The 22868-nt window shown below is 47.0% G+C and overlaps 1 protein-coding gene across 1 annotated transcript; it reads right to left on the bottom strand.

Annotated features, from left to right (window-relative positions):
• Nucleotides 1–5086: 5086 nt before the first annotated feature.
• On the bottom strand, nucleotides 5087–21443 carry LOC123771198 (kinesin-like protein K39). The gene is made up of 6 exons (XM_069309750.1): nucleotides 21255–21443; nucleotides 20608–20786; nucleotides 10921–11096; nucleotides 6913–7041; nucleotides 6389–6732; nucleotides 5087–6271 (listed from the first exon to the last, which is right to left on the bottom strand). Exons 1-6 carry the CDS (start codon nucleotides 21441–21443, stop codon nucleotides 5087–5089), a joined length of 2202 nt encoding a protein of 733 aa, XP_069165851.1.
• Nucleotides 21444–22868: the final 1425 nt, after the last annotated feature.

Raw genomic sequence — 22868 nt, 5'->3', positions numbered from 1 at the left:
AGATGTCCTGGTGAACTTCGAGGTCTATATTCGTACTGCTTTTGCTGCGAAGACCTCCGTTGTTGCCGTCCTTTTTGACCTAGAAAAGGCTTACGACACCACTTGGCGTTATCATATCCTATCTCAACTTCATTCTTTTGGCCTTCGTGGTCATCTCCCTCTCTTTCTCCGCAGCTTCCTCTCTCGTCGTTCCTTTCGGGTGCGCCTTGGTACCGCTCTCTCTCCCTCTTTTCAGCAATACGAAGGTGTGCCCCAGGGTAGTGTTCTGAGCACTACTCTTTTTCTTGTTGCCCTCAATGGTCTTCTTTCCTCTCTTCCTTCTGGTGTCTTCTCCGCTCTCTATGTCGATGATCTTACCCTTTGTTGTCAGGGTGATGATTCGCCTCTCCTTCAACGCCGGCTTCAACTTGCAATTGATGCCGTGTCGTCTTGGGCCACAGGTCATGGCTTCAAGTTCTCTACTTCTAAGACTTGTGCCATGACTTTTACGCGGAAACGGGTTGTTCTTCGTCCCTCCTTGTCACTTTATGGTCATCCCCTTGAATACAAAGATTCCGCGAAGCTTTTGGGGTTATTCCTTGACACTCGTTTGTCTTGGTCTCCCCATATCTCTTACCTCCGTGTTGAGTGCTCTAAGGCCCTTACCCTCCTTCGGGTCTTGTCCCATACTTCTTGGGGGGCAGATAGGCGCACTCTCCTTGCTTTACATTCCTCTCTCGTCCTGTCTAAGCTCGATTATGGTTGCCCTGCTTACTCGTCTGCTTCTCCTTCTACTCTTCGCCGTCTTGATGCTTTGCACCATACTGGGTTGCGCCTCAGTTCTGGTGCCTTTCGTTCGACTCCCATCCTTAGCTTGTATGTTGACACTGGCTTCCTGTCTCTCCAGGACCGCCGTGATCGCTACTGTCTTCGCTATCTTGCGCGGTCCTTGCAACATCCTTCCTCTCGCCTCTGTCGTGCTTTAACTTTTACCCCTCCTGCGGTTCCTGTTCCTCTTCACCACCTCCCTCTTTCTGTCCGGTTATCTCGCCTACAGGATTCTCTCTCCGTTTGTATTTCTGATGTTTCTCCTCGTGTTGTTCCTTCTTTGCCCCCGTGGAGGGTCCCTCTTCCGCGGTTTTGTACTTCCTTGACCCGTATCACTAAAGCTTTTACCCCTCCTACGGTTCTAAAACGCCTTTTCCTCGAGCACTTTTCTTCTCCCTCCCGCTCCGTTTCTGTCTTCACCGATGGGTCTAAGTCAGCGGACGGTGTTGGCTACTCTGTTGTTTTTCCTGATCGCACTTATATGTGTCGCTTGCCTCCGGAGACTAGCATCTTTACAGCGGAACTTTATGCTATTCTCTATGCTCTTCGTCTCCTGCTTTCTCGTTGTCAGTCTTCCTTTGTGGTTGTTGTTGACTCTCGTAGTGCCCTCATGGCTCTCGGGTCCTTTAATCCGGTTCATCCAGTAGTTGTCGAGATCCAGCATTGGCTGTTTCTCGTTCACAGTAAATTTAAGTCGGTTGAGTTTTGTTGGGTTCCCAGCCATATTGGTGTGTCTTTAAATGAGCGTGCGGATGCTGCCGCTAAGGAAGCTGTCCGCTCTTGTCCCATCTCTCGTAAAGGCATTCCGTATTCCTACTTTTACCCAGTTATCCATTCCTCAGTCCTTACCCGTTGGCAGGCTTCTTGGTTGTCTGTTACTGGTAACAAGCTACGTACTCTTAAATGTTGTGTTTCCTCGTGGCCGTCCTCCTTCCACCGTAACCGGCGGTGGGAAACAGCTCTGGCGAGGTTGCGTATTGGCCATACTCGCTTAACCCATGGTCACTTGATGGAGCGCCGCCCTGCTCCTTATTGTCCTAGTTGCATTGTCCCTCTTACGGTCGTGCATGTCCTTCTTGAATGTCCTGACTTCCAGGACGAGCGTGTGTCTTGCTTTCCGACCGCCCCTCGCGGTCACCTGTCCCTCGATAGAATTCTTGGTGACTCGGATACTTTTGATATCGTTCGCCTTATGCGTTTTTGTTCTCGTATTGGCATCCTTGGTGATATTTAGCGCCCTCTGATTATTTTGCGTATTTGATGGTGCTACATAGCCTTCCCGGTTTGGTGCCTTCTTTTGATAATTACTTACTTAAATATATCCCGAATTCCATTTCAATGTTTCCGATTACACTTATAAATTTTATTTCCTTAGATTTCGATTAATTTGATTTTTTATTTAATTATTTTGTGTGACATTGTGTTGGAATTGAGCTGTGTTGTTAACCATACCGTTTTTTTTTGTAAGTATAAGTATAGATGCCACACCTGTGACCGGTAAAACTATGCATTTCTTGAAAAACAGCTCCATCTGTTGCATGTAAGAGCAACACACATGCTGTACTAAATATGTTACAATTCCGTTTCAATGTTTATGATTGCATTGATAAATTGATTTTTCATAGATTTTTATTGATTTTCATTTTGATTTAATTATTTTGTGTCAATTGCGTTGGAATTGAGCTGTGTGGTTTACCATACCGTTCATTTCGTGGGTATAGTTTAATTTATAATTTTTCATATCTTCCTTTCATTTTTAACAGTTTTTCTTATATTTCAGAGATGGGAACATTAGATCACTTGATGTTCCCAATTTTCTGATGGGAACATCATACGATTTGGGAAGGCATCGGACGAGGGAGTGGGGAATGGTGAGGAAAGACGAAGGGACGGGGGAGGGGGGGGGATGTTGGGGACGAGGGGATGGGGGAATGGAGAATGGTGGGGAGGACAAAGGGACAGGGGAGTGGGGCATGCTGGGAAGGAAGGGAGAATGGTGGGACGGACGAGGGATGGTGGAGTGGGGAATGGTTGGGAGGCCGAGGAGACAAGTGAGGGGGGAATGGTGGGGGAGGACTGGAGGACAGGGAAGGTTGCAGTGGCCGGGTACTGCTAGTGTGTGTGTGTGTATATATATATGTATGTATGTATGAATGTATGTGTATATATATATATATATATGTATGTATGTATGTGTATATATATATATATGTATGTATGTGTGTGTATATATATATATATATATATATATATATATATATATATATATATATATATATATATATATATATATATATATAATGTCGTACCTAGTAGCCAGAACGCACTTCTCGGCCTACTATGGAAGGCCCGATTTGCCTAATAAGCCAAGTTTTCCTGAATTAATATATTTTCTGTAATTTTTTTCTTATGAAATGATAAAGCTACCCATTTCATTATGTATGAAGTCAATTTTTTTTTATTGGAGTTAAAATTAACGTAGATATATGACCGAACCTAACCAACCCTACCTAACCTAACCTAACCTATCTTTATAGGTTAGGTTAGGTAGCCGAAAAAGTTAGGTTAGGTAGGTTAGGTTGTCGAAAAAACATTAATTCATGAAAACTTGGCTTATTAGGCAAATCGGGCCTTGCATAGTAGGCTGAGAAGTGCGTTTTGGCTACTAGGTACGACATATATATATATATATATATATATATATATATATATATATATATATATATATATATACATATACATATATATATATATATATATATATATATACATATACATATATATATATATATATATATATATATATATATATATATATATATATATATATATATATATATATGTATGTATATATATATATATATATAATGTCGTACCTAGTAGCCAGAACGCACTTCTCAGCCTACTATGCAAGGCCAAATTTGCCTAGTAAGCCAAGTTTTCATGAATTAATTGTTTTTCGACTACCTAACCTACCTAACCTAACCTAACCTAACTTTTTCGGCTACCTAACCTAACCTATAAAGATAGGTTAGGTAGGGTTGGTTAGGTTCGGTCATATATCTACGTTAATTTTAACTCCAATAAAAAAAATTGACCTCATACATAATGAAATGGGTAGCTTTATCATTTCATAAGAAAAAAATTAGAGAAAATATATTAATTCAGGAAAACTTGGCTTATTAGGCAAATCGGGCCTTGCATAGTAGGCCAAGAAGTGCGTTCTGGCTACTAGGTACGACATATATACATATATATATACATATCTATATATATATATATATATATATATATATATATATATATATATATATATATAATATATTGTTGTGTATTTGTGAACTAAAGTCTTTGAAAATGTAATAAGTTTTACGAAACGCGCTCGTGTCGCGTCAGACTAGAAATAAAAATGAATTTTGGAGAATTGATTTTTGATTTACCTCCAACAGTGAAAAGAAATGTACGAATGATTGAGAAAATTCGTGTTAGAATTATTAATCTTACTTTTTCGGTCATATTTAATAATATATGTCTACAGGAAAGACTGCTACCAAAATATACTTTATATATATATATATATATATATATATATATATATATATATATATATATATATATATATATATATATATATATATATAATATAATGTAATATGTATATATATGTTTAATATATTATTATTAAAATCATTGTGAGACAATAGAGTGACTTGTACACGTGACCTCGTGATTCCTTGACGCCTGACTTACCCGACTCGGCCACTCGGCCACTCGGCCACGGTGGTACAAAAGTTGACCAACCCAGAACTCTACTGTGTCCTCTAAGAGGTTCTGAAGGCCCCAAACCGGGGCACAACCAGATATTTACAACCACCTCGACTACACTGGAGCCTATGATAATGGCGTTCACACTATTACACCCCGGTCAGATCGCAGTGAAATCACAGCAGCGGCGTGACATGCCAATAACAATCACTTAATGAACGTGAACGCGTAAAAACTAGCAGCAGAAGCATCTCCAGTAAGTAGGTCTCTCTCTGCCACTGCAGACTAGACAACTCGCTCTATCGTGGCAGTCTTCGCAACTTCCAGTTTTTATTCCTGCAGTTGCATGCGTTATGAGATGCGCTTTAGTTTTTCGCTTGGAGGGTGCAACGCGTTATATCCCGCGGTCCATGACCTGGGGATTTACGAGACTGTTATGTACGATGGTTAACGGTTAACTGCGGGAATATCCACCCATGATGACAGGTCGCCAGGAGACCGTACCATCACCTCATCACACGAGAGACAAGACGGATACATGAGTGTAAACACACGGTAGAACGTCCCTGAGGCGATGTAGAGTGCTGCCTACATGTGCAGCCGCATGTGCAGCCGCATGTGCAGCCGCATGTTCAGGTGCATGTTCAGCTACATGTTCAGCCACATGCTCAGCTGCATGTTCAGCTGCATGTTCAGCTGCAAGTTCAGCTGCAAGTTCAGCTGCAAGTTCAGCTGCATGTTCGGCTGCATGTTCAGCCGCATGTTCAGCCGCATGTTCAGCCACATGTTCAGCTGCATGTTCAGCTGCATGTTCAGCTGCAAGTTCAGCCACATGTTTAGCTGCATGTTCAGCTGCAAGTTCAGCTGCAAGTTCAGCTGCATGTTCGGCTGCATGTTCGGCTGCATGTTCAGCCGCATGTTCAGCCACATGTTCAGCTGCATGTTCAGCTGCATGTTCAGCTGCATGTTCAGCCACATGTTTAGCTGCATGTTCAGCTGCATGTTCAGCTTCATGTTCAGCTGCATGTTCAGCTGCTTGTTCAGCCGCATGTTCAGCCGCATGTTCAGCTGCATGTTCAGCCGCATGTTCAGCTACATGTTCAGCTACATGTTCAGCTACATGTTCAGCTGCATGTTCAGCTGCATGTTCAGCTGCATGTTCAGCCGCATGTTCAGCTGCATGTTCAGCTGCATGTTCAGCCGCATGTTCAGCGGCATGTTCAGCGGCATGTTCAGCTGCATGTTCAGCTACATGTTCAGCCGCATGTTCAGCCACATGTTCAGCTGCATGTTCAGCTGCATGTTCAGCTACATGTTCAGCGGCATGTTCAGCCGCATGTTCAGCCGCATGTTCAGCTGCATGTTCAGCTGCATGTTCAGTCGCATGTTCAGCCGCATGTTCAGCCGCATGTTCAGCTGCATGTTCAGCTGCATGTTCAGCCACATGTTCAGCTGCATGTTCAGCTGCATGTTCAGCTGCATGTTCAGCTACATGTTCAGCCATATGTTCAGCTACATGTTCAGCCACATGTTCAGCTGCATGTTCAGCTGCATGTTCAGCCGCATGTTCAGCTACATGTTCAGCCACATGCTCAGCTGCATGTTCAGCTGCATGTTCATCTGCATGTTCAGCCGCATGTTCAGCCACATGCTCAGCCGCATGTTCAGCTGCATGTTCAGCCGCATGTTCAGCCACATGCTCAGCCGCATGTTCAGCTGCAAGTTCAGCTGCATGTTCAGCTGCATGTTCAGCTACATGTTCAGCTGCATGTTCAGCTTCATGTTCAGCTGTTTGTTCAGCCGCATGTTAAGCTACATGTTCAGCTGCATGTTCAGCTACATGTTCAGCTGCATGTTCAGCTACATGTTCAGCTGCATGTTCAGCCACATGTTCAGCTACATGTTCAGCTGCATGTTCAGCTACATGTTCAGCCGCATGTTCAGCTACATGTTCAGCTACATGTTCAGCTACATGTTCAGCTGCATGTTCAGCCACATGTTCAGCCACATGTTCAGCTGCATGTTCAGCTGCATGTTCAGCTGCATGTTCAGCTGCATGTTCAGCTACATGTTCAGCCACATGTTCAGCTACATGTTCAGCTGCATGTTCAGCTGCATGTTCAGCCACATGTTCAGCCGCATGTTCAGCCGCATGTTCAGCTGCATGTTCAGCCGCCTTACTTCAGTTCATAAGACTAACTCCCGCCAGCAGCTCGTGGACGCCCCGCGATGCTCCTCCGTTATGGCCAAAGTTGGTAAGTCAATATGACTGTTTCCAGGAAGTTATCTGGGCGAGGCGGACTTGTCGAGAGCGAGGGTTCGAGCCCCTGGAACACTCACCAGGCAAAACCTGCCATTTTACGATCAAAGAAGCTGCTCCGTCGGGTTGATAAGACACAAGAGCCGAGCGTCCAAACTTGCCAGATGCAGCTTCCGGCTCCACCATCAAAGGGGAGGAGGAGCAGCGTCCTGTAGGGCGTCACAGTTCAAAGGTGGCTCAAAATATTTATACAAAAAGTGTGAGAGGTGGCGGAGGGAAGGGAGAGAAGGAGGGGAAACGGAAGGGATATGAGAGGGGAAGGGTGAGGGATGGGGTGGTGGTGGAGGGGAAGGGGTGCCCGGTAAGCTAGCGGATGAGAACGAGGGTGTTGGATGCCTTGTATGTCATCCAGGCGCGGATGTCTCCTGCTTCCGTTGACATGTGTTCTTTTGTGTTTTGTGTTCCTCACGTGTGCCCCAAAGAATGAGGTGATTTGGTAAAATGCTATGCCCAAGATTACCATCCGAGTGCCGGCGGTGGGGTGGTTCAAATAGCTTCGGCTATCACCTCATTATGTCCGGTCGTGATTGTCAAGTGGATTAAGGCGTCTTGTACATACCAGTTGCGTTGCTCCTGGGAGTATGGGTTCGAGTCACTTCTGGGGTGTGAGTTTTCAGTTGCATATTGTCCTGGGGACCATTCAGGCTTGTTCATATATATATATATATATATATATATATATATATATATATATATTATATATATATAATATTGTGACGATAATCTCTTTCTAGAGAGATTGAGCCTGCTCTTCCCTACCTCAGGTTGCGTCCAGTTAACAAGTATAAGATGCTACATTCAAGATACGTCACCGGTAGCACAAAACGTTTTGACCAGGAGGCAAAACGTACCCAAGATCCCCCCTACTCCACACACCCTCCATGCCGGCTTGTCGTCAACCAGCAAACTACCGATTCCAGCCTGCCTGCTCCTGATTGGTGACTCGCCAACCGCGCACCTGCACACTGCACCTCCACGCCATCTACCTGAATCGACGTCGGAGCCCTGACCAGCTATCAACTTCAGAATATTCTTTGTGCTCTTAGAGTTGACATCTCTCTCTGGCATACTAAGCTCACTGGCTTGTATACGAAGGGAGGTCTCAGCCATAGCGGATATTCTCAGCACCATTTTATCATTTCGCCTTTATACTATTGTCTCATTGTCTTTGCATTTATCTTTGTTATTCAATTGTACTTTTCACTCCCCCGAGATTTGTCTTTATTTTCATTTATGTTTAAAGTAAATATATTAAAGTTTCATTGTTCATACTTTGTGTATTACGTGTTCCTTCCTCTCACTTACCACAGACAACAGGCAAGCACTCTTTTTTTTTTTTTATGTGACCAGGCATTGACACCTGCCATTGGAGGACACTGCCGAACATCTACACTCCAACACTTTCCCGTCACAATATACATATACACACACATACTCATATATACATATACACACATCCACATATACCCACTCATACACACCCATATACACACACATGCATACATACACACCTACATACTCAGTTTTCCAATTATGGGGGAAGGATATCTGGTCAGTATCTCATCTAGGAATTATATACTGTGGGGCGGGGTTTTCATCCAGAGAATCGAGGCTCTTGGGCCACCAGCTGTGGGAGCGGGGCGTCTCATCTTGGAGCAATCTTTCAAACATTGGGTTCTCTAACATTGGGATGGTGTTCCACACCCTGATGGCTTGGTGCTGCAGTCTGATGTTTAGTGGCTGTATGTTCAGGAGTTCATGGAGCTCCTGGATTGTCTGATCATATGGTGGACGGTGTTTTGCTGCTCTCCTTAGCGCCTTATTTTGTACTGCTTGCAGTTTTTGCATGTTTGTTTTCTTTATGGTGTGTAGTGGTACTGGTGGATACTCTAGATGCGGCCGAACTAGAACCTTATATAGGTGGATCTGAATGTTAGTACTGAGGCTTCGGAATCTTTTCAGTTTTCCTAATGCTGCTTTGTTTAGTCGGTCCCTTACATGAATTTGTATCCCTGTTCTATTTATCATAAGTCCCAGTATTCTGCCTACCTCCGCATATTGGATCGGAGGTAGGCAGAATGATAGGGTCAAGGATGATGGGGTCCGGGTTTCTTTTCGCAATGAGTATTATCTGAAACTTTTGTTTGTTGGTGCTAATTTTTCATTGCTTCTCAAAGTTGTTTATGAGTTGATTGCTGCCTTGGTCTTGTCGGCTAGTAGCGGCTTTGATGGTCCCGGTTGGCAAATTATTTGGGTAACATCGTCAGCGTATGTGATGTATTCTCCATGTTGGAGTTGGGGTAGGTCAGCTGTATATATGTTGAATAGAGTGGGGGAGAGGCAGCTTCCTTGTGGTACTCCACTTTTCAATTCTATTACGTCACCCAAGTAGCTGCCGATATTAAGCCTAGCAGTTCTATTGTCTATAAAGCTGCAGAGAGTAGCAGTAAATCTCTCGGGAAGCTCTAGTTCAGATATCTTATATTTTAGGCCTGTGTGCCACACTTTGTCGAAGGCTTTCGAGACGTCTCTAAGCACTATATTACACTGATATTTTTTCGACACTGCGTTGGCTATATGCTGGTAGATCAGGGCTATAGCTGTATGGGCCCCTCTGTGGTGTCTAAACCCATGCTGCCTGGTGTTATACTTCCCTTCCTCTTCCATGTACTTCACAAGTCTCTGGTTGATTATTTTTTCGAATATTTTACCTGGTACTTCGAGGAGGGAAATTGGCCTGTAGTTTTCAGTTTGGGTTGGGGGTTTACCTGGCTTGGGGACTATTAATCTTATTGTGGCATTCTTGAAGTATGTGGGGAATAATCCAGATGCAAGAGCTGCATTTATGATACATGTGTATTGATGGAGTGCAATCACTGTTAGGTTCGATAATACCATCTTATTTATCTTGCTGTTGCCCGGCGCCTTGTTCTTGGAACCCATAATTGTTTTATGGACCTCTGCAATGGTTGTGTGTTTCATAAGGTGGCAGTCATCGCGTATGTTGTTAAGGTCTGTTGTTTGCGTCGGGAGTAGTGCTGCAGCTCTGTTATCGACTTGAGTTGTAATTTCCCTTTCATTAATTGGGCAAAAATTTAAATTTTCTTCCGGGTTTATCCTGAATTTTTTTTCCCAGAACTTCCTGAATTCCTGCTCTTGTTCTCTCTCCTCATAGAGTTTATTCCCTGAGGCGTCTATGATGTAGGGTGTTTCCTCAGAAGAGCTTCCCATCACGGTCTTTACTTTTTTCCAGAACTTTCCTGGGTTTCTGTAGTCGACTTGGATTGTGCTTATTAGGTCATCCCATTGTTTGGTGTACTCTGTTTTGCATAGATCTTGCAGCTCATCTTGAAGCTCCCTTTGTAGTCTTTTGCGCTCATCCGTCCACCCGTGTTGTGTTATGAGTTGTTGAAGGTTGTTATATCTGGTTTGCAGTGTCCTGAGCGCCTCAGTGGCTGGGGGGTGTGGGAGCGTTATGTGGTGAGCTACGGGGATGTGGTCAGTCATGCATTTTTCTATGGTGCTAATCCATGTATTTAACTCGGCGTTTATGCATGATGTTTCCTTTCCATTAAAATCTGTGACACTGATTTCCTGTGCACTGCTTTTGAATGCTTCCCAGTCAGTTTTAGTGTATTGAAGTCTTGGTGGTGAGGGTTTCTGAATGGGGTTAGTTGACAGCGTCATTATTATTGGTAAGTGGTCGATGGTGCTCACAGGGACCCTTTCTATGTGGGTGTTTAGGAAGTGGTGGTTGTTGGACAGTATTATGTCTGGCTTACCACTGTGGCCTTGTCTGACGTAAGTTGGGAAGTCCGGGCCCAGGTGGGTTAGATTTCCGTTCCTTATCATATTGTGGATGGCTTCTCCTGCTTGGTTGTTCCTTCCGTGTCCCAGTGTTCTGTGCTTGGCGTTCAGATCACCCAGAAAGTAGGCAGGTCTGTTCCTTCTGGTAAGTTTCATGATGTCGGCCAGGGGAAGGTAAGGACGTCTCGGTGGTTGGTACCATGTTCATATGAGGATTATACCTTTCGTAGTTTGGAGTTCAATTGCCAGGAAGTTTTCCTGGAAGTTATCTAGAATTTTGTGAGGAATATTTCTTTTAACGGCAATTGCCGCTCCATCGTTGGCCTGGTCAGCTCTGTTGACCTGGTCAATATTGTAATTGAAGATCTTTATCTTCTCACCATTCTTTTTTCCATGGCTGTTAATGAGTATTATATCAGGGTCTATTTCTCTGTACAAGTTGCTGAGTTCCAATGCTCTGTGCGGAGTCCAGCATAGAACATTGTGTTGAATTATTGTTAATGACTGGATGGCTATGTTGAATCTGATGGGTCTCTTCCACCTTGTGGATTGTTTGGGATCGGTCCATAACCATTGCGCATTGTGTTAAAGTCCTCGCCGCTTATCTGTTGAATGGTTATGGGGTTTGGGTTTTGGTGAAAAGTATATGGCATTATCTGGCCGTACACGTCACTCGTAGGGACATCCGGAATGTTGTGTTGGAATGTTATGTGCTGAGTTTTTATTTGCTCTCGGAGGGTCTTGTGGGTAACCGGGTGGGTTGCTTTTCTTGAGAACAAATTTATTGTGTTTGGGGTCACTACTGAGGCTTGTGCAACATTTTGTGTGGGTGTGCGGGAAGCAGTGAGAACCGTTGTGGGTCCCTGGTCCTGTGGTACTTGTATGTTTTATTGTTTATGTGTGGGCCGTCTCCGGGGGTCCTGAGTGGTAGTTGCTGGTGTTGTATCATCTTCCTCTGGCTTGTTGGTGGTTGCTGGGGTCGTGGGTGCTGCCACTTGTTGGTGGTTGCTGGGGTCGTGGGTGCTGCCACTTGTTGGTGGTTGCTGGGGTCGTGGGTGCTGCCACTTGTTGGTGGTTGCTGGGGTCGTGGGTGCTGCCACTTGTTGGGAGGTAGTCACAGTTGGGGTAGTGCTGGCTACATTGCTGTCCACCAGGGCTTTTATGATGTTAGTGGAGGAGGAAGTGTCTGGGAATTCCATTAATGGGAGACTATTCATCTTGTACATTTCTTTAATTACAGATCTAAATGACCCCTGGGTTTGCTATGTTTTCTAAATGAGCAAAGAACATACTGCTCAGGATCTTTGTGGGTAGGTCCCCATTTACCTGTGAGGTCATGTTTGTTGGAGTGTGTGGGATAGTGTTTGCTGGATTATGTGATACCTTGTTTGACCAAGCATTGGTGGTAGTTATACCTGCATAAGTATTATTGGCCATTGCTGTCTTTTTTGCTAAGGCATCGGCCCTTTTTTGTTTTAGGATGTCCTTCCTAGTGGGACATATTGATGCCAGTGTGCGGTGGGGATCACCACAGTTGAGACATTTGGGGTTTGATTTATTTATGCAGTCTCTGTATGTGTGTCCCTGCCCGGCACGTTCTGAACATACTTGGCCCGTTTGTTTGCACTCTGCGGCTGTGTGATCGTATTTATAGCATGTCCAACAAGGGGTAATGTTATAGTATTCCTCCTGCTCAAGGTTGTTGTTGTCGGTGCTAAGGTGATAGTAGTTGCAATGGATACCTTGGCTGAGGGCTTTCTGTGCCATGGAGATTTCTTCAAACCTTATTTTCATCATGTTAGACAATCTCGGCATGAGGATTACCTCTTCCACCTTGGCCCACTCATTCCTCTGTTCTATATCGTGTTTAATATTTTCTGGGGTGTCTTCAGTAATTCCTGCATCAAGTCTCTCCAAGATTATTGTCTTCCTAGCCTGCAGCTCGGGGGGGGAATAATAACTTGGAAATGTTTATCCCTCACCATACGTATGTTATCTCCCTTGATGATTGTATCCACATCTACATCCTGGTAGCATAGTGCTATGAATGAGGAGTCCTTTGTGGGTATTAGTCTAGAAAATCTTACTTTGAGAGTTGATAACAGATTTGCTAGTTCCTTCTGTTTCTCATAGCCTGCCCCCCCCCCCCCCCGCTGAGGGGCGGATTTTTACTCAGTGTGCTCTCATTGTCTCAGTGTGCTCTCATTGTCTCAGTTCCTGTTCATTTTATCTTGTATAGTTGCTTTTCTCAGCAATTCTCTTCCTAAGAATAAGTTCTCCTAATCCGAGGGCTATGCTCTCCGTCCTTCCACTTGGCTGGTTGGGACTCGCAGAGGGCAGCCCTCAGTGATTACAACAATTTAGTTACCGAGCTCCAGCTCCTGTCCCCCATCTTAATCTCCTCTCGTATCTTCGTTAATACCTAATCAATTTCCGTAAAATTTAAAGCAGTCATACTTCTGAGTAAGTAAAGAAAACGCCATTACCGAGCTCCAGCTCCCGTCCTCCACCTTAGTTCATCAGACTTAGTATTTCTGATCAAGACCCGCTCCTGTCTATCACCTTATCAGAGTAATCATAGCCACTACTTCAATGACTTTTGTTTACTCAGCTATGTAAATAATCACTAACGAGCTAATAATCACACGTTCATATCACACCTTATCTCCCTTCAACCCTCAGCTCTCCCACACCTTTCATGCCTATATCCCCCCCTCCCTCACCCAATATCTCCCCCTTCACCCCAATATCTCCCCCCCCCTCACCCCAATATCTCCCCCCCCTCCCTCACCCCAATATCTCCCCCCTCCCTCACCCCAATATCTCCCCCCTTCCCTCACCCCAATATCTCCCCCCTTCCCTCACCCCAATATCTCCCCCCTTCCCTCACCCCAATATCTCCCCCTTCACCCCAATATCTCCCCCCTCCCTCACCCCAATATCTCCCCCCTTCCCTCACCCCAATATCTCCCCCCTCCCTCACCCCAATATATCCACCCCCACACCTTCCTTATCTCCATTCCCCCCCCCTGCCCACCGCCCTCACTCTCTTGTCTCCCTCACCCCTTACCTTCTCCCTCCCTTACCTCCCTCACCCGTCCATACAGCGTGAAACAGAGGGTGAAACAGAGCGACGTAGAATCCAATCCAGCAAATAAAATTGTGTTCACTGGGAACCGGTATACAACTCCCCCCCCCCCCCCGCCGCCCCCGAGCGAGGAAGGGGGGAGTATAACCTTCCTCCCCCCCCCCCGGCCCCTCGCCCCCGAGCGAGGAAGGGGGGAGTATAACCCCCCTCCCCCCTCTGTGGAGACGATATTTCGGAATTTTGTCCAATATTTTAACTTCGATTTTGTGTGTGTTGTTCGTCCCGAGGCTCCTGCTTGAGACAGGAGCTGTAAACAGTTTACCCGTCGCTGTCCCTGTTGACAGATTCTTTTTCGCCGGTAACAAAACCTTTCATTTGTCCTTGTCTGCTTTGCTCCTGTTTACAGCAACTCTCTGCTCTGGCCCTGTCTACTGGACCTGTCTGCTGGCTCTGTTTATTGGCACTGATTAGTGTTCCTGTCGACTGTCACTGTCCATGGTCCATGTCGATTCTCTGTTATTACCACCTTTGTCAACTGTTCCTGTCACCCTCCAGGTGACGGCAGGTGTCACACTGTCACCCTCCAGGTGACGGCAGGTGTCACACTGTCACCCTCCAGGTGACGGCAGGTGTCACACTGTCACCCTCCAGGTGACGGCAGGTGTCACCCTCCAGGTGACGGTGGGTGCCACACTGTCACCCTCCAGGTGACGGTGGGTGCCACACTGTCAACTATGATGGCTCGAAAACTTGTAAAGTTAATGCCAGCTTTTACAGGGAGGCTTTGTCTCCTCTATTATATTGGTTGATTAATTCAATGGGAACTTGTATATCAGATAATCTCTCTCTCTCCCTTCCTTCTCTCTCTCTCCCCTCCCTCTCTTTCTCTCTCTCTCCCTTCCTTCTCTCTCTCTCCCCTCCCTCTCTCTTTATATATCGATCTCTATTGAATGTTCATAGAAACATCTACAGTATGAAAAAACAGGGTGAAGTGTGTAAACATTGGTATTCCATTCAATACTCCGAACTGCTGGTGGGGGTGGTAGGGGCTAGTGGTGGTGGTGGTGGTGGTAGGGGCTAGTGGTGGTGGTGGGGGCTGATGGGGGTGAGGGTGGTGAGGGGAGGTGATCCGCCCTGAGCTTCACCACTAGAGGGAGGCTGTGAGGTGTCGCCGCTCCTCTCCAGGACGGACGTGAGCATCCCGGCCAAGGTCCGGGATCTCCCCCTCCAGCAGATGAGTCTCCTTCCTTGTGACTCCTTCTCTCCCACCATCCCTCCCCCCCCCTCCCCACCGTCTTGTGTCCTTGTGTAAACACCCCAACACTTAAGTACGTACACACACACACACACACACACACACACACACACACACACACACACACACACACACACACACACACACACACACACAGAAAGAGAGAGAAGGGAGAGGAGGTGGTGGTGTACATTTGCTGATAAGAATAGGCTGGAGTTTTGAAGAGATGGTTATTCAGGACTGTGAAGATTTCCCAGTGATTACATGACAGTTACCATAGCAATTGGAGGACATAAAATTACAGTAGTAGTCATACATAACCCTCACCAAATCACAGAAGACCCAGATAGGAATATGACAGAAACAACATTGCCACCATCAACATAATAGAGAGAGGAGCTTCTGTAGCTAGCAGGAACAGATCCAGACTACTAATCATGGGAGACGTCAACCACGGGAAGATAGATTGGGAGAACAGAGACCCACATGGAGGACCGGACACATGGAGAGCTAAGCTGCTGGACGTGGCAACAAGAAACTTTCTAAGCCAACACATCAAGGGACTGACAAGAATGAGAGGAGAGGAGAGGATGAACCAGCTTTGTTTGATATGATATTTACCCTAAATGAGTCAGATATAAGGGAAGTTAAGTTGGAAGCCCACTTGGGAATGAGTGATCACAGTGTATTGATCTTTGTGTACCTGGTTGAGCTACGAATTATCTCCCCCCAAAAAGAACTGGGGAAACAAAGGGCTGGCATACCGAAAGGGAAATTATGAGGAGATGAGAAAATTCCTAAGGGATATACCATAGGACACAGAACTCAGAACTATGTCCGTACAAGACATGATGGACTATGTCATCCAAAAGTGTCAGAAGGCAGTAAACAGGTTTATCAAGGGCCCGACAGGAAAAAAAGCCCAGAAGCAACAAAAGAATCAGTGGTTTAATAGGGCATGTGGGAAAATCCTAGCAGGCTTTATTCTTTTTCTTTTTATGAATATTCACCCCCCCCCCCTGTGCAGCTTGTTGTTGCTGTGAGGGGGCTTGGTGGGCGGCTGCCGGAGTGTGATGCTCCTTGGGACAGTCCTCTGTCCTTTTGTAGCCTTATGCTTCTGCTGCTGTCCTGTCTAATTCTGCTGGACAACTTTTCCTATTTCTTCTGTTTCGTTTCGCCCCCCCCCCCTCTTCTCTTTTCTCTTTGTCATTTCTTGCTGACCTTGTGCCTGTTTCGATCAATCTTTTGGCCTTATTTTGTTTTGGCGCTCGGGTGCTTGAGGAGGCATACTCTTGCACCCGTAGAACTGTAGTACCCAACGTCTTGAGCAAGGGGAACCTTTTATTGTCAATCCTCCTTTCGTCACTGAACCCGATCTCGATGGACTGACGGTTCTTAAGGTGGTGTTTGTGGGGCGTATGCTCACGACGTACCACTAGGGGGCCCCGGCATGATCGGCGATAGCTTCTTGTTGGGTGTCCTGCCTCTAATTGTGGCTCCATGGTGGGTATGGTGGCACATTCGTGAATGAACGTGTTTCTTTTCGTTTTTGTCTGAATATTCCTCTTGTACCCTCTCAGGCTCGTGGAGTGGGCGACCAAGCCCCCCGAGTCAGACTGTATTGGAAGACTGGGCTCTGTAGCCCCCGCTGCATTGAGCCCCGACCTTGCTCCTCCTTTGACCCTCCTGACTTCTTCCCTCGGCTCCCCTCCCTCCTCTGTGGTTGGGTCGAGCCCCAAGCCCCCAGTGGTGACCACTTCGTCACCTGGTGTGGCTCGGTTTCCTCTCGTTGTGACTACTGCACCTTTTAACCCCCCTCTCTCTTTCTGGGGGTTCTCAACGCCGTCTGCGCCATGGCAGCACTCGCTCGATTCCTTCCGGTACTGATGCGAATCAGGCCTAGTTTGGTCACGCTTCATGGGCCAAATATTTTGATCTCCTCCCTCTTGATTCTGCGCCTCCTGACGATTTCTCCCTCTATCGACATTTTGTTGATTCCGTGGATGACTCTGTTACCTTCAACCCTACTTGTCTCGGTACATGTGTTGTTGCTGCTCCTTCTCAGGATACAGCCTCTCGCTTGGCCGCCTTATCTTGCCTTAGCGAGACTCCTGTTTGGGTCTCCAAGAACGCTCAGTTGAATGACAGTGTTAGGACTGTTCTGCTCCCACACCATGTTGCAACCGGTGTTCGGAATCTACAGGACTGCCACGAAGATATTCGACATATCCTCGAAGCCAAGGGCCATTCTGTCCTCCAGGTAGACTCATTTACTCGTCCTTCTCGAGGTCGTCACCGTCAACCTCTTCGGATTGTGAAAATTTCCTTCGATGGTAGGACCCTTCCACCCTCTGTCATTCTTGAAGGTGCCAGGTGCTCCGTCCAGGAGTACATTCCCTCTCCTCGGCTCTGAAATAAGTGCTGGCTGTTTGGGCATAGAGCCCTCCGCTGCTCTGTGACTGTCTCTCTCTGTCCTTTGTGTAGGGGCGAAGGTCACTCTAAGTCGAAGTGCACTTTTCCCCAGGCTCGCTATCTCAATTGAGGTGAGGCCCATCCTACCTTCTCCCGCGCATGTATTCATTACAAGCTTGAGGCAGCCGTCCTCACCTTGAAGCACCGGGAACGTTTGTCTTTTCCTGAGGTGAGGCACCAGGTTCGGCGTCTCCCGCTTTATGCTAATGTCTCCTATGCTCGCGTGTTGCGCTCTTCTTCTCCTCGTCCTTCCCATCTTCCTCAGTCTCACAACCGTTTCCAGGCCTTAGACCCAGATACGCCCACCGCCACCGCCTCCGTTCCTTTGAGTTCTGTCCCGAAGGGTCTCCCTCATGGTTCTCTGTCTGGGGTTCCCCTTCTTTCTACCCAATCTGTTATGTCTCCTGTATCTTCTTCCTCGTCTCCCTCTGAGCCTCCTTCCCATCCTTCTCCCCCCCGACTCTTAGCTCTCCACACCACCAGTCGGTGCGGGCTGATGTCCATCACTCTCCCAACGGCAATCGTGTTTGCTCTGGTTCTGCTTCTCCTGTTGAGACACTTGAATCTGTTGCCCAGTACATCGTTGCTGGGAAGCCTGTCTCTGAGTCAGAAGCGAAAGCCTGGCTCCTCTTCTTCCTCCTCCCAGGCAGGTAAGAAGGCTTCACTTTCTTCCTCGCCCCCTACCCCTCTCGCTCCATCCCCTTCCGTTTCGGTGGTTGCACCTCCTGTTCCTGATATTTAGGTTTCTTTGGCCCTCCCGCTTTACCCTCGGGTGCTGCCCTTGATGAGGTCCATTCCTTGGTTTCTGCCCCTTCCGCTGCTGTCCTTGACCCTCGGTTGTTCCCCCCTCCACCTGTCCCTGCGCGTCCACCTCTGGTCTGTCCTCCCGCTCCCTTCCATCCATCTTTACTCAGTTTACCCATGCCCCCTAACCCTGATTTTGCTGACCCTGATCCTGCACTTTTTTAATGTGCTGTTTTCCCTTTTCACCTTTGTTTTTTTGTTGTTCTCTGTTGCTGTCCTTTCTCTTCTTGTCGATGTCTATTCTTTAATGGAACATTCGTGGTTATTACGCCAATTTCCTTGAACTGCAACTTCTGATTTCCTGGTTTTCGTCCTTTGTGTGTCTGTCTCCACGAGCTGATGCTTGGTGCTCGTCCTGGTCACTTCTGTGGCTATTCCTCCCCCCCCCCCCCAGGCTGTTGCTGGGGATACTAACTTTCTGCTCTCTTGATTTGCTTTGATGTTCCCATTATCCCCCTACTTTTTCCATCCCCTCTCCATTGTTCTGCTGCTCGTATCTTTGTGAGGAAATGGTACATGGTTTGTTCCATTTATCTTCCCCCGAGTGTCCCGCTTTCTCTTCCCGATCTTAAACACCTCCTTGCATGGACTCTTTGCCGGAGTCTGTGCTCCTGCTGGGTGATTTCAATTGTTGTCATACCCTTTAGGGCAATGTTCTGACGAACACCCGGGGTCGTCTTCATGTACCCTTCATCCTCTCTTCTTCTCTGTCTCTTCTAAATTCTGGTGAGCCCACTCATTTGGACACTCAGACTCACACCCTTTCCTGTCTTGATCTTTCTCTCTGCTCGTCGTCTCTTTACTTGGATTTCATGTGGCGAGTTCTTGATGACCTCCATGGCAGTGACCATTTCCCTAACCTTGTTACCTTTTTCTCTTTTCACCCTCCCCTCTCCTTCCCTAGGTGGCAGTTTGCTAAGGCAGACTGGAACCTATTTACCCTCAGTACTACTATGACGTCTCCCTTCTGCATCTCCCTCGCTCTGTCCTCCTTTTCCATGACACCATCTTCGACGCTGCCCTCCGCTCTATTCCTCTCTCTTCCTCTCAGGGACCACGGAAGTGCGTTCCCTGGTGGAATGCTGACTGTGCTCGGGCTGTCCACTGTAAGCGTGCAGCATGGAAGAGACACTGCCGCCGGCAGACAGCCAATTCTTTTATTTTGTTTTGGAAGGCGAGTGCGGTGGCCCGTAGGGCCATCCGTAAGGCTAAACGTGAATGTTGGATGACTTATGTCTCCACCATTACGCCTGAAACTTCTCTGCCGCAGATTTGGAAGTGTATCCGTAAGATAGCGGGTAAGTTCGTTCCCGATGTCTCGCCGGTCCTTCACCTCTTTGATTCTCCTGTAGCGGACCGGTTGCAGGTCGCTACCGAACTGGGTTCCCACTTTTCTTCTGTTAGCTCTGGTTCTACTCTTCCTCAATCTTTCCGTCTTCGTAAACCTGTCTTTGAATCTCGCCTTTTAGATTTCTGCACTCGTCTCTGACTTCCCTATAACGATCCCTTCTCTATCTCTGAACTTCGGTCTGCCCTGGCCCTCTGTGGTTCTATGGCGGCTGGCTCCGATATCATTAATTATAAGAAGCTTCGCCATCTCCCTCCGTGCACGTCTCGGTATTTACTGAGTCAGTATAATCGGATCTGGGAGTCGTCGTCAGTCCCTGAGGACTGGCTCGAAGCCGTTGGCCTCCCTGTTCATAAACCAGGGCCTCTGGGGACTTCCCCTAAGGACTTTCGCCCTATTGCCCTCACAAGTTGTGTCTGCAAACTCTTTGAACGTATGGTTAACGTTCGTTTGATGTGGTTCCTGGAACACCATCACCATCTCTCCCATTCTCAATTTGGTTTCCGCAAGTGCCGCAGCACAACGGATGTCCTGAGGAACTTGGAGATCTATATTTTTACTGTTTTTGCTGCGAAAATCTCCATTATTGCCGTCCTTTTTGACCTGGAAAAGGCTTACGACACCACTTGGAGATATCATATTCTGTCCCAACTTCATTCATTTGGCCTTCGTGGTAATCTCCCTCTCTTTCTCCAAAGCTTCCTCTCTCGACGTTCCTTTTGGGTGAGGCTTGGTACCGCTCTCTCTCTGCCTCTTTTCAGCAATACGAAGGAGCACCAAGGTATTGTTCTGAGCACCAAGAGTAGTGCTCAGAACAATAGTTCTGAGCACTACTCTTTTCCTGGTTGCCCTCAATGGTCATCTCTCCTTTCTTCCTTCTGGCGTCTTCTCCGCTCTCTATGTCGACGATCTTACCCTTTGCTTTTGGAGTAATGATTCACCTCTCCTTCAGGGCTGGCTTCAACTTGCGATTGATGCCGTGTCGTCTTGGGCCACCGATCATGGCTTCAGGTTCTCTACGTCTAAGACTTTTGCTATGACTATTACTCGGAAATGTGTCATTCTTCGTTCTTCTTTGTCGCTTTATGGTCATCCCATTGTGTTCAAGGATTCCACTAAGCTTTTGGGGTTGATTTTTGTCACTCGTTTGTCTTGGTTGCCCCATATCTCTTACCTATGAGTTGAATGCTCTAAGGCCATTACCCTCCTTCGGGTATTGTCCCATACTTCTTGCGGAGCGGATAGGCGCACTCTCCTTGCTTTACATTCTTCTCTTGTCCTGTCTAAACTCGATTATGATTGCCCTGCTTACTCGTCTGCTTCTCCTTCTACTCTTCGCCGTCTTGATGCTTTGCACCATATTGGGTTGTGCCTCAGTTCTGGTGCCTTTCGTTCGACACCCGTCCTCAGCTTGTATGATGACACTGGCTTCCTATCTCTCCAGGACCGCCGTGATCGCTACTGTCTTCGATATCTGTAGTGGACCTTGCAACATCCTTCCTCTAGCCTCTGTCGTGCTTTGACTTTTACCCATCCTGTGGTTCATGTTCCTCTTCACCATCTCCCTCTTTCTGTCCGGTTATCTCACTTGCAGGATAATCTTTCGGTTCATATTTCTAATATTTCTCATGTTGTTCTTTCTTTGCCCCCGTGGAGAGTCCCCCTTCCGCAGTTTTGTACTTCCTAGACCCGCATTACTAAATTCTTTTACCCCTCCTACGGTTTTGAAACGCCTTTTCCTTGAACACTTTTCTTCACACTCCCGCTCTGTTTCCATCTTCACCGACGGATCTAAGTCTGCAGAAGGCGTTGGCTACTGTGTTGTTTGTCCTGACAGCTCTTGTATGTGTCGCTTACCTCCGGTGACTAGCATCTTCACAGTGGAACTTTATGCTATTCTCTATGCTCTTCTGCTTTCTCATTGTCAATCTTCCTTTGTGGTTGTCGTTGACTCTCGTAGTGCCCTCATGGCTCTCGGGTCCTTTAATCCGGTTCATCCAGTGGTTGTCAAGATACAGCTTTGGCGTTTTCTTATTCACCGTAAATTTAAGTCGGTTGAGTTTTGCTGGGTTCCCAGCCATATTGGAGTCTCTTTAAACAAGCGTGCGGTTGCTGCCGCTAGGGAAGCTGTCCGCTCTTGTCCCATCTCTGGTTAAAGTATTCCTTATTCCAACTTTTTGCTCGTTGGCAGGCTTGTTGGTCGTCTGTTACTGATAACAAACTGTGTACTCTTAAGAGTAGTGTCCTCGTGGCCGTCCTCCTTCCACCGTAACCGGCATTGGGGAAACGGCTCTGGCGAAGTTGTATATTGGCCATACACGCTTAACTCAGTCACTTAATTGAGCGCCGCCCTGCTCCTTATTACCCAAATTGTGTTGTCCCTCTTACTGTCGTACATATCCTTGTTGAATGTCCTGACTTCCAGGACGAGCGTGTGTCTTGCTTTTCGACCGTCCCTCGCGGTCACCTGTCCCTCGATAGAATTCTTGGTGACTCGGATACTTTTGATATCGTTCGCCTTATACATTTCTGTTCTCGTATTGGCATCCTTGGTGATATTTAGCGCCCTCTGATTATTTCGCACTTTGATGGTGCTACATAGCCTTCCCAGTTTGGTGTTTTCTTTTGATAATTACTTACTTCCCTAGGGTTGCATAGGTCATCCCAGCTCCTCTAGGGTAGAGTAGGTCACTCCAGCTCCTCTAGGGTAGAGTAGGTCACTCCAGCTCCCCTACAGTAGAGTAGGTCTCTCCAGCTTCCCTAGGGTAGAGTAGGTCACTCCAGCTCCCCTAGGGTAGAGTAGGTCTCTCCAGCTCCTCTAGGGTACAGTAGGTCACTCCAGCTTCTCTAGGGTAGAGTAGGTCACTCCAGCTTCCCTAGGGTAGAGTAGGTCACTCCAGCTCCTCTAGGGTAGAGTAGGTCACTCCAGCTCCTCTAGGGTAGAGTAGGTCACTCCAGCTTCTCTAGGGTAGAGTAGGTCACTCCAGCTTCCCTAGGGTAGAGTAGGTCACTCCAGCTCCTCTAGGGTAGAGTAGGTCACTCCAGCTCCTCTAGGGTAGAGTAGGTCACCCCAGCTTCCCTAGGGTAGAGTAGGTCACCCCAGCTTCCCTAGGGTAGAGTAGGTCTCTCCAGCTCCTCTAGGGTAGAGTAGGTCACTCCAGCTCCCCTAGGGTAGAGTAGGTCACTCCAGCTCCTCTAGGGT

The sequence above is a fragment of the Procambarus clarkii genome, chromosome 65 (genome assembly GCF_040958095.1).
Source record: "Procambarus clarkii isolate CNS0578487 chromosome 65, FALCON_Pclarkii_2.0, whole genome shotgun sequence".
Classification (NCBI taxonomy): domain Eukaryota; kingdom Metazoa; phylum Arthropoda; class Malacostraca; order Decapoda; family Cambaridae; genus Procambarus; species Procambarus clarkii.
Note: the sequence above shows the minus strand (reverse complement) of the source record. Positions and strands in the feature narration are given on the sequence as shown.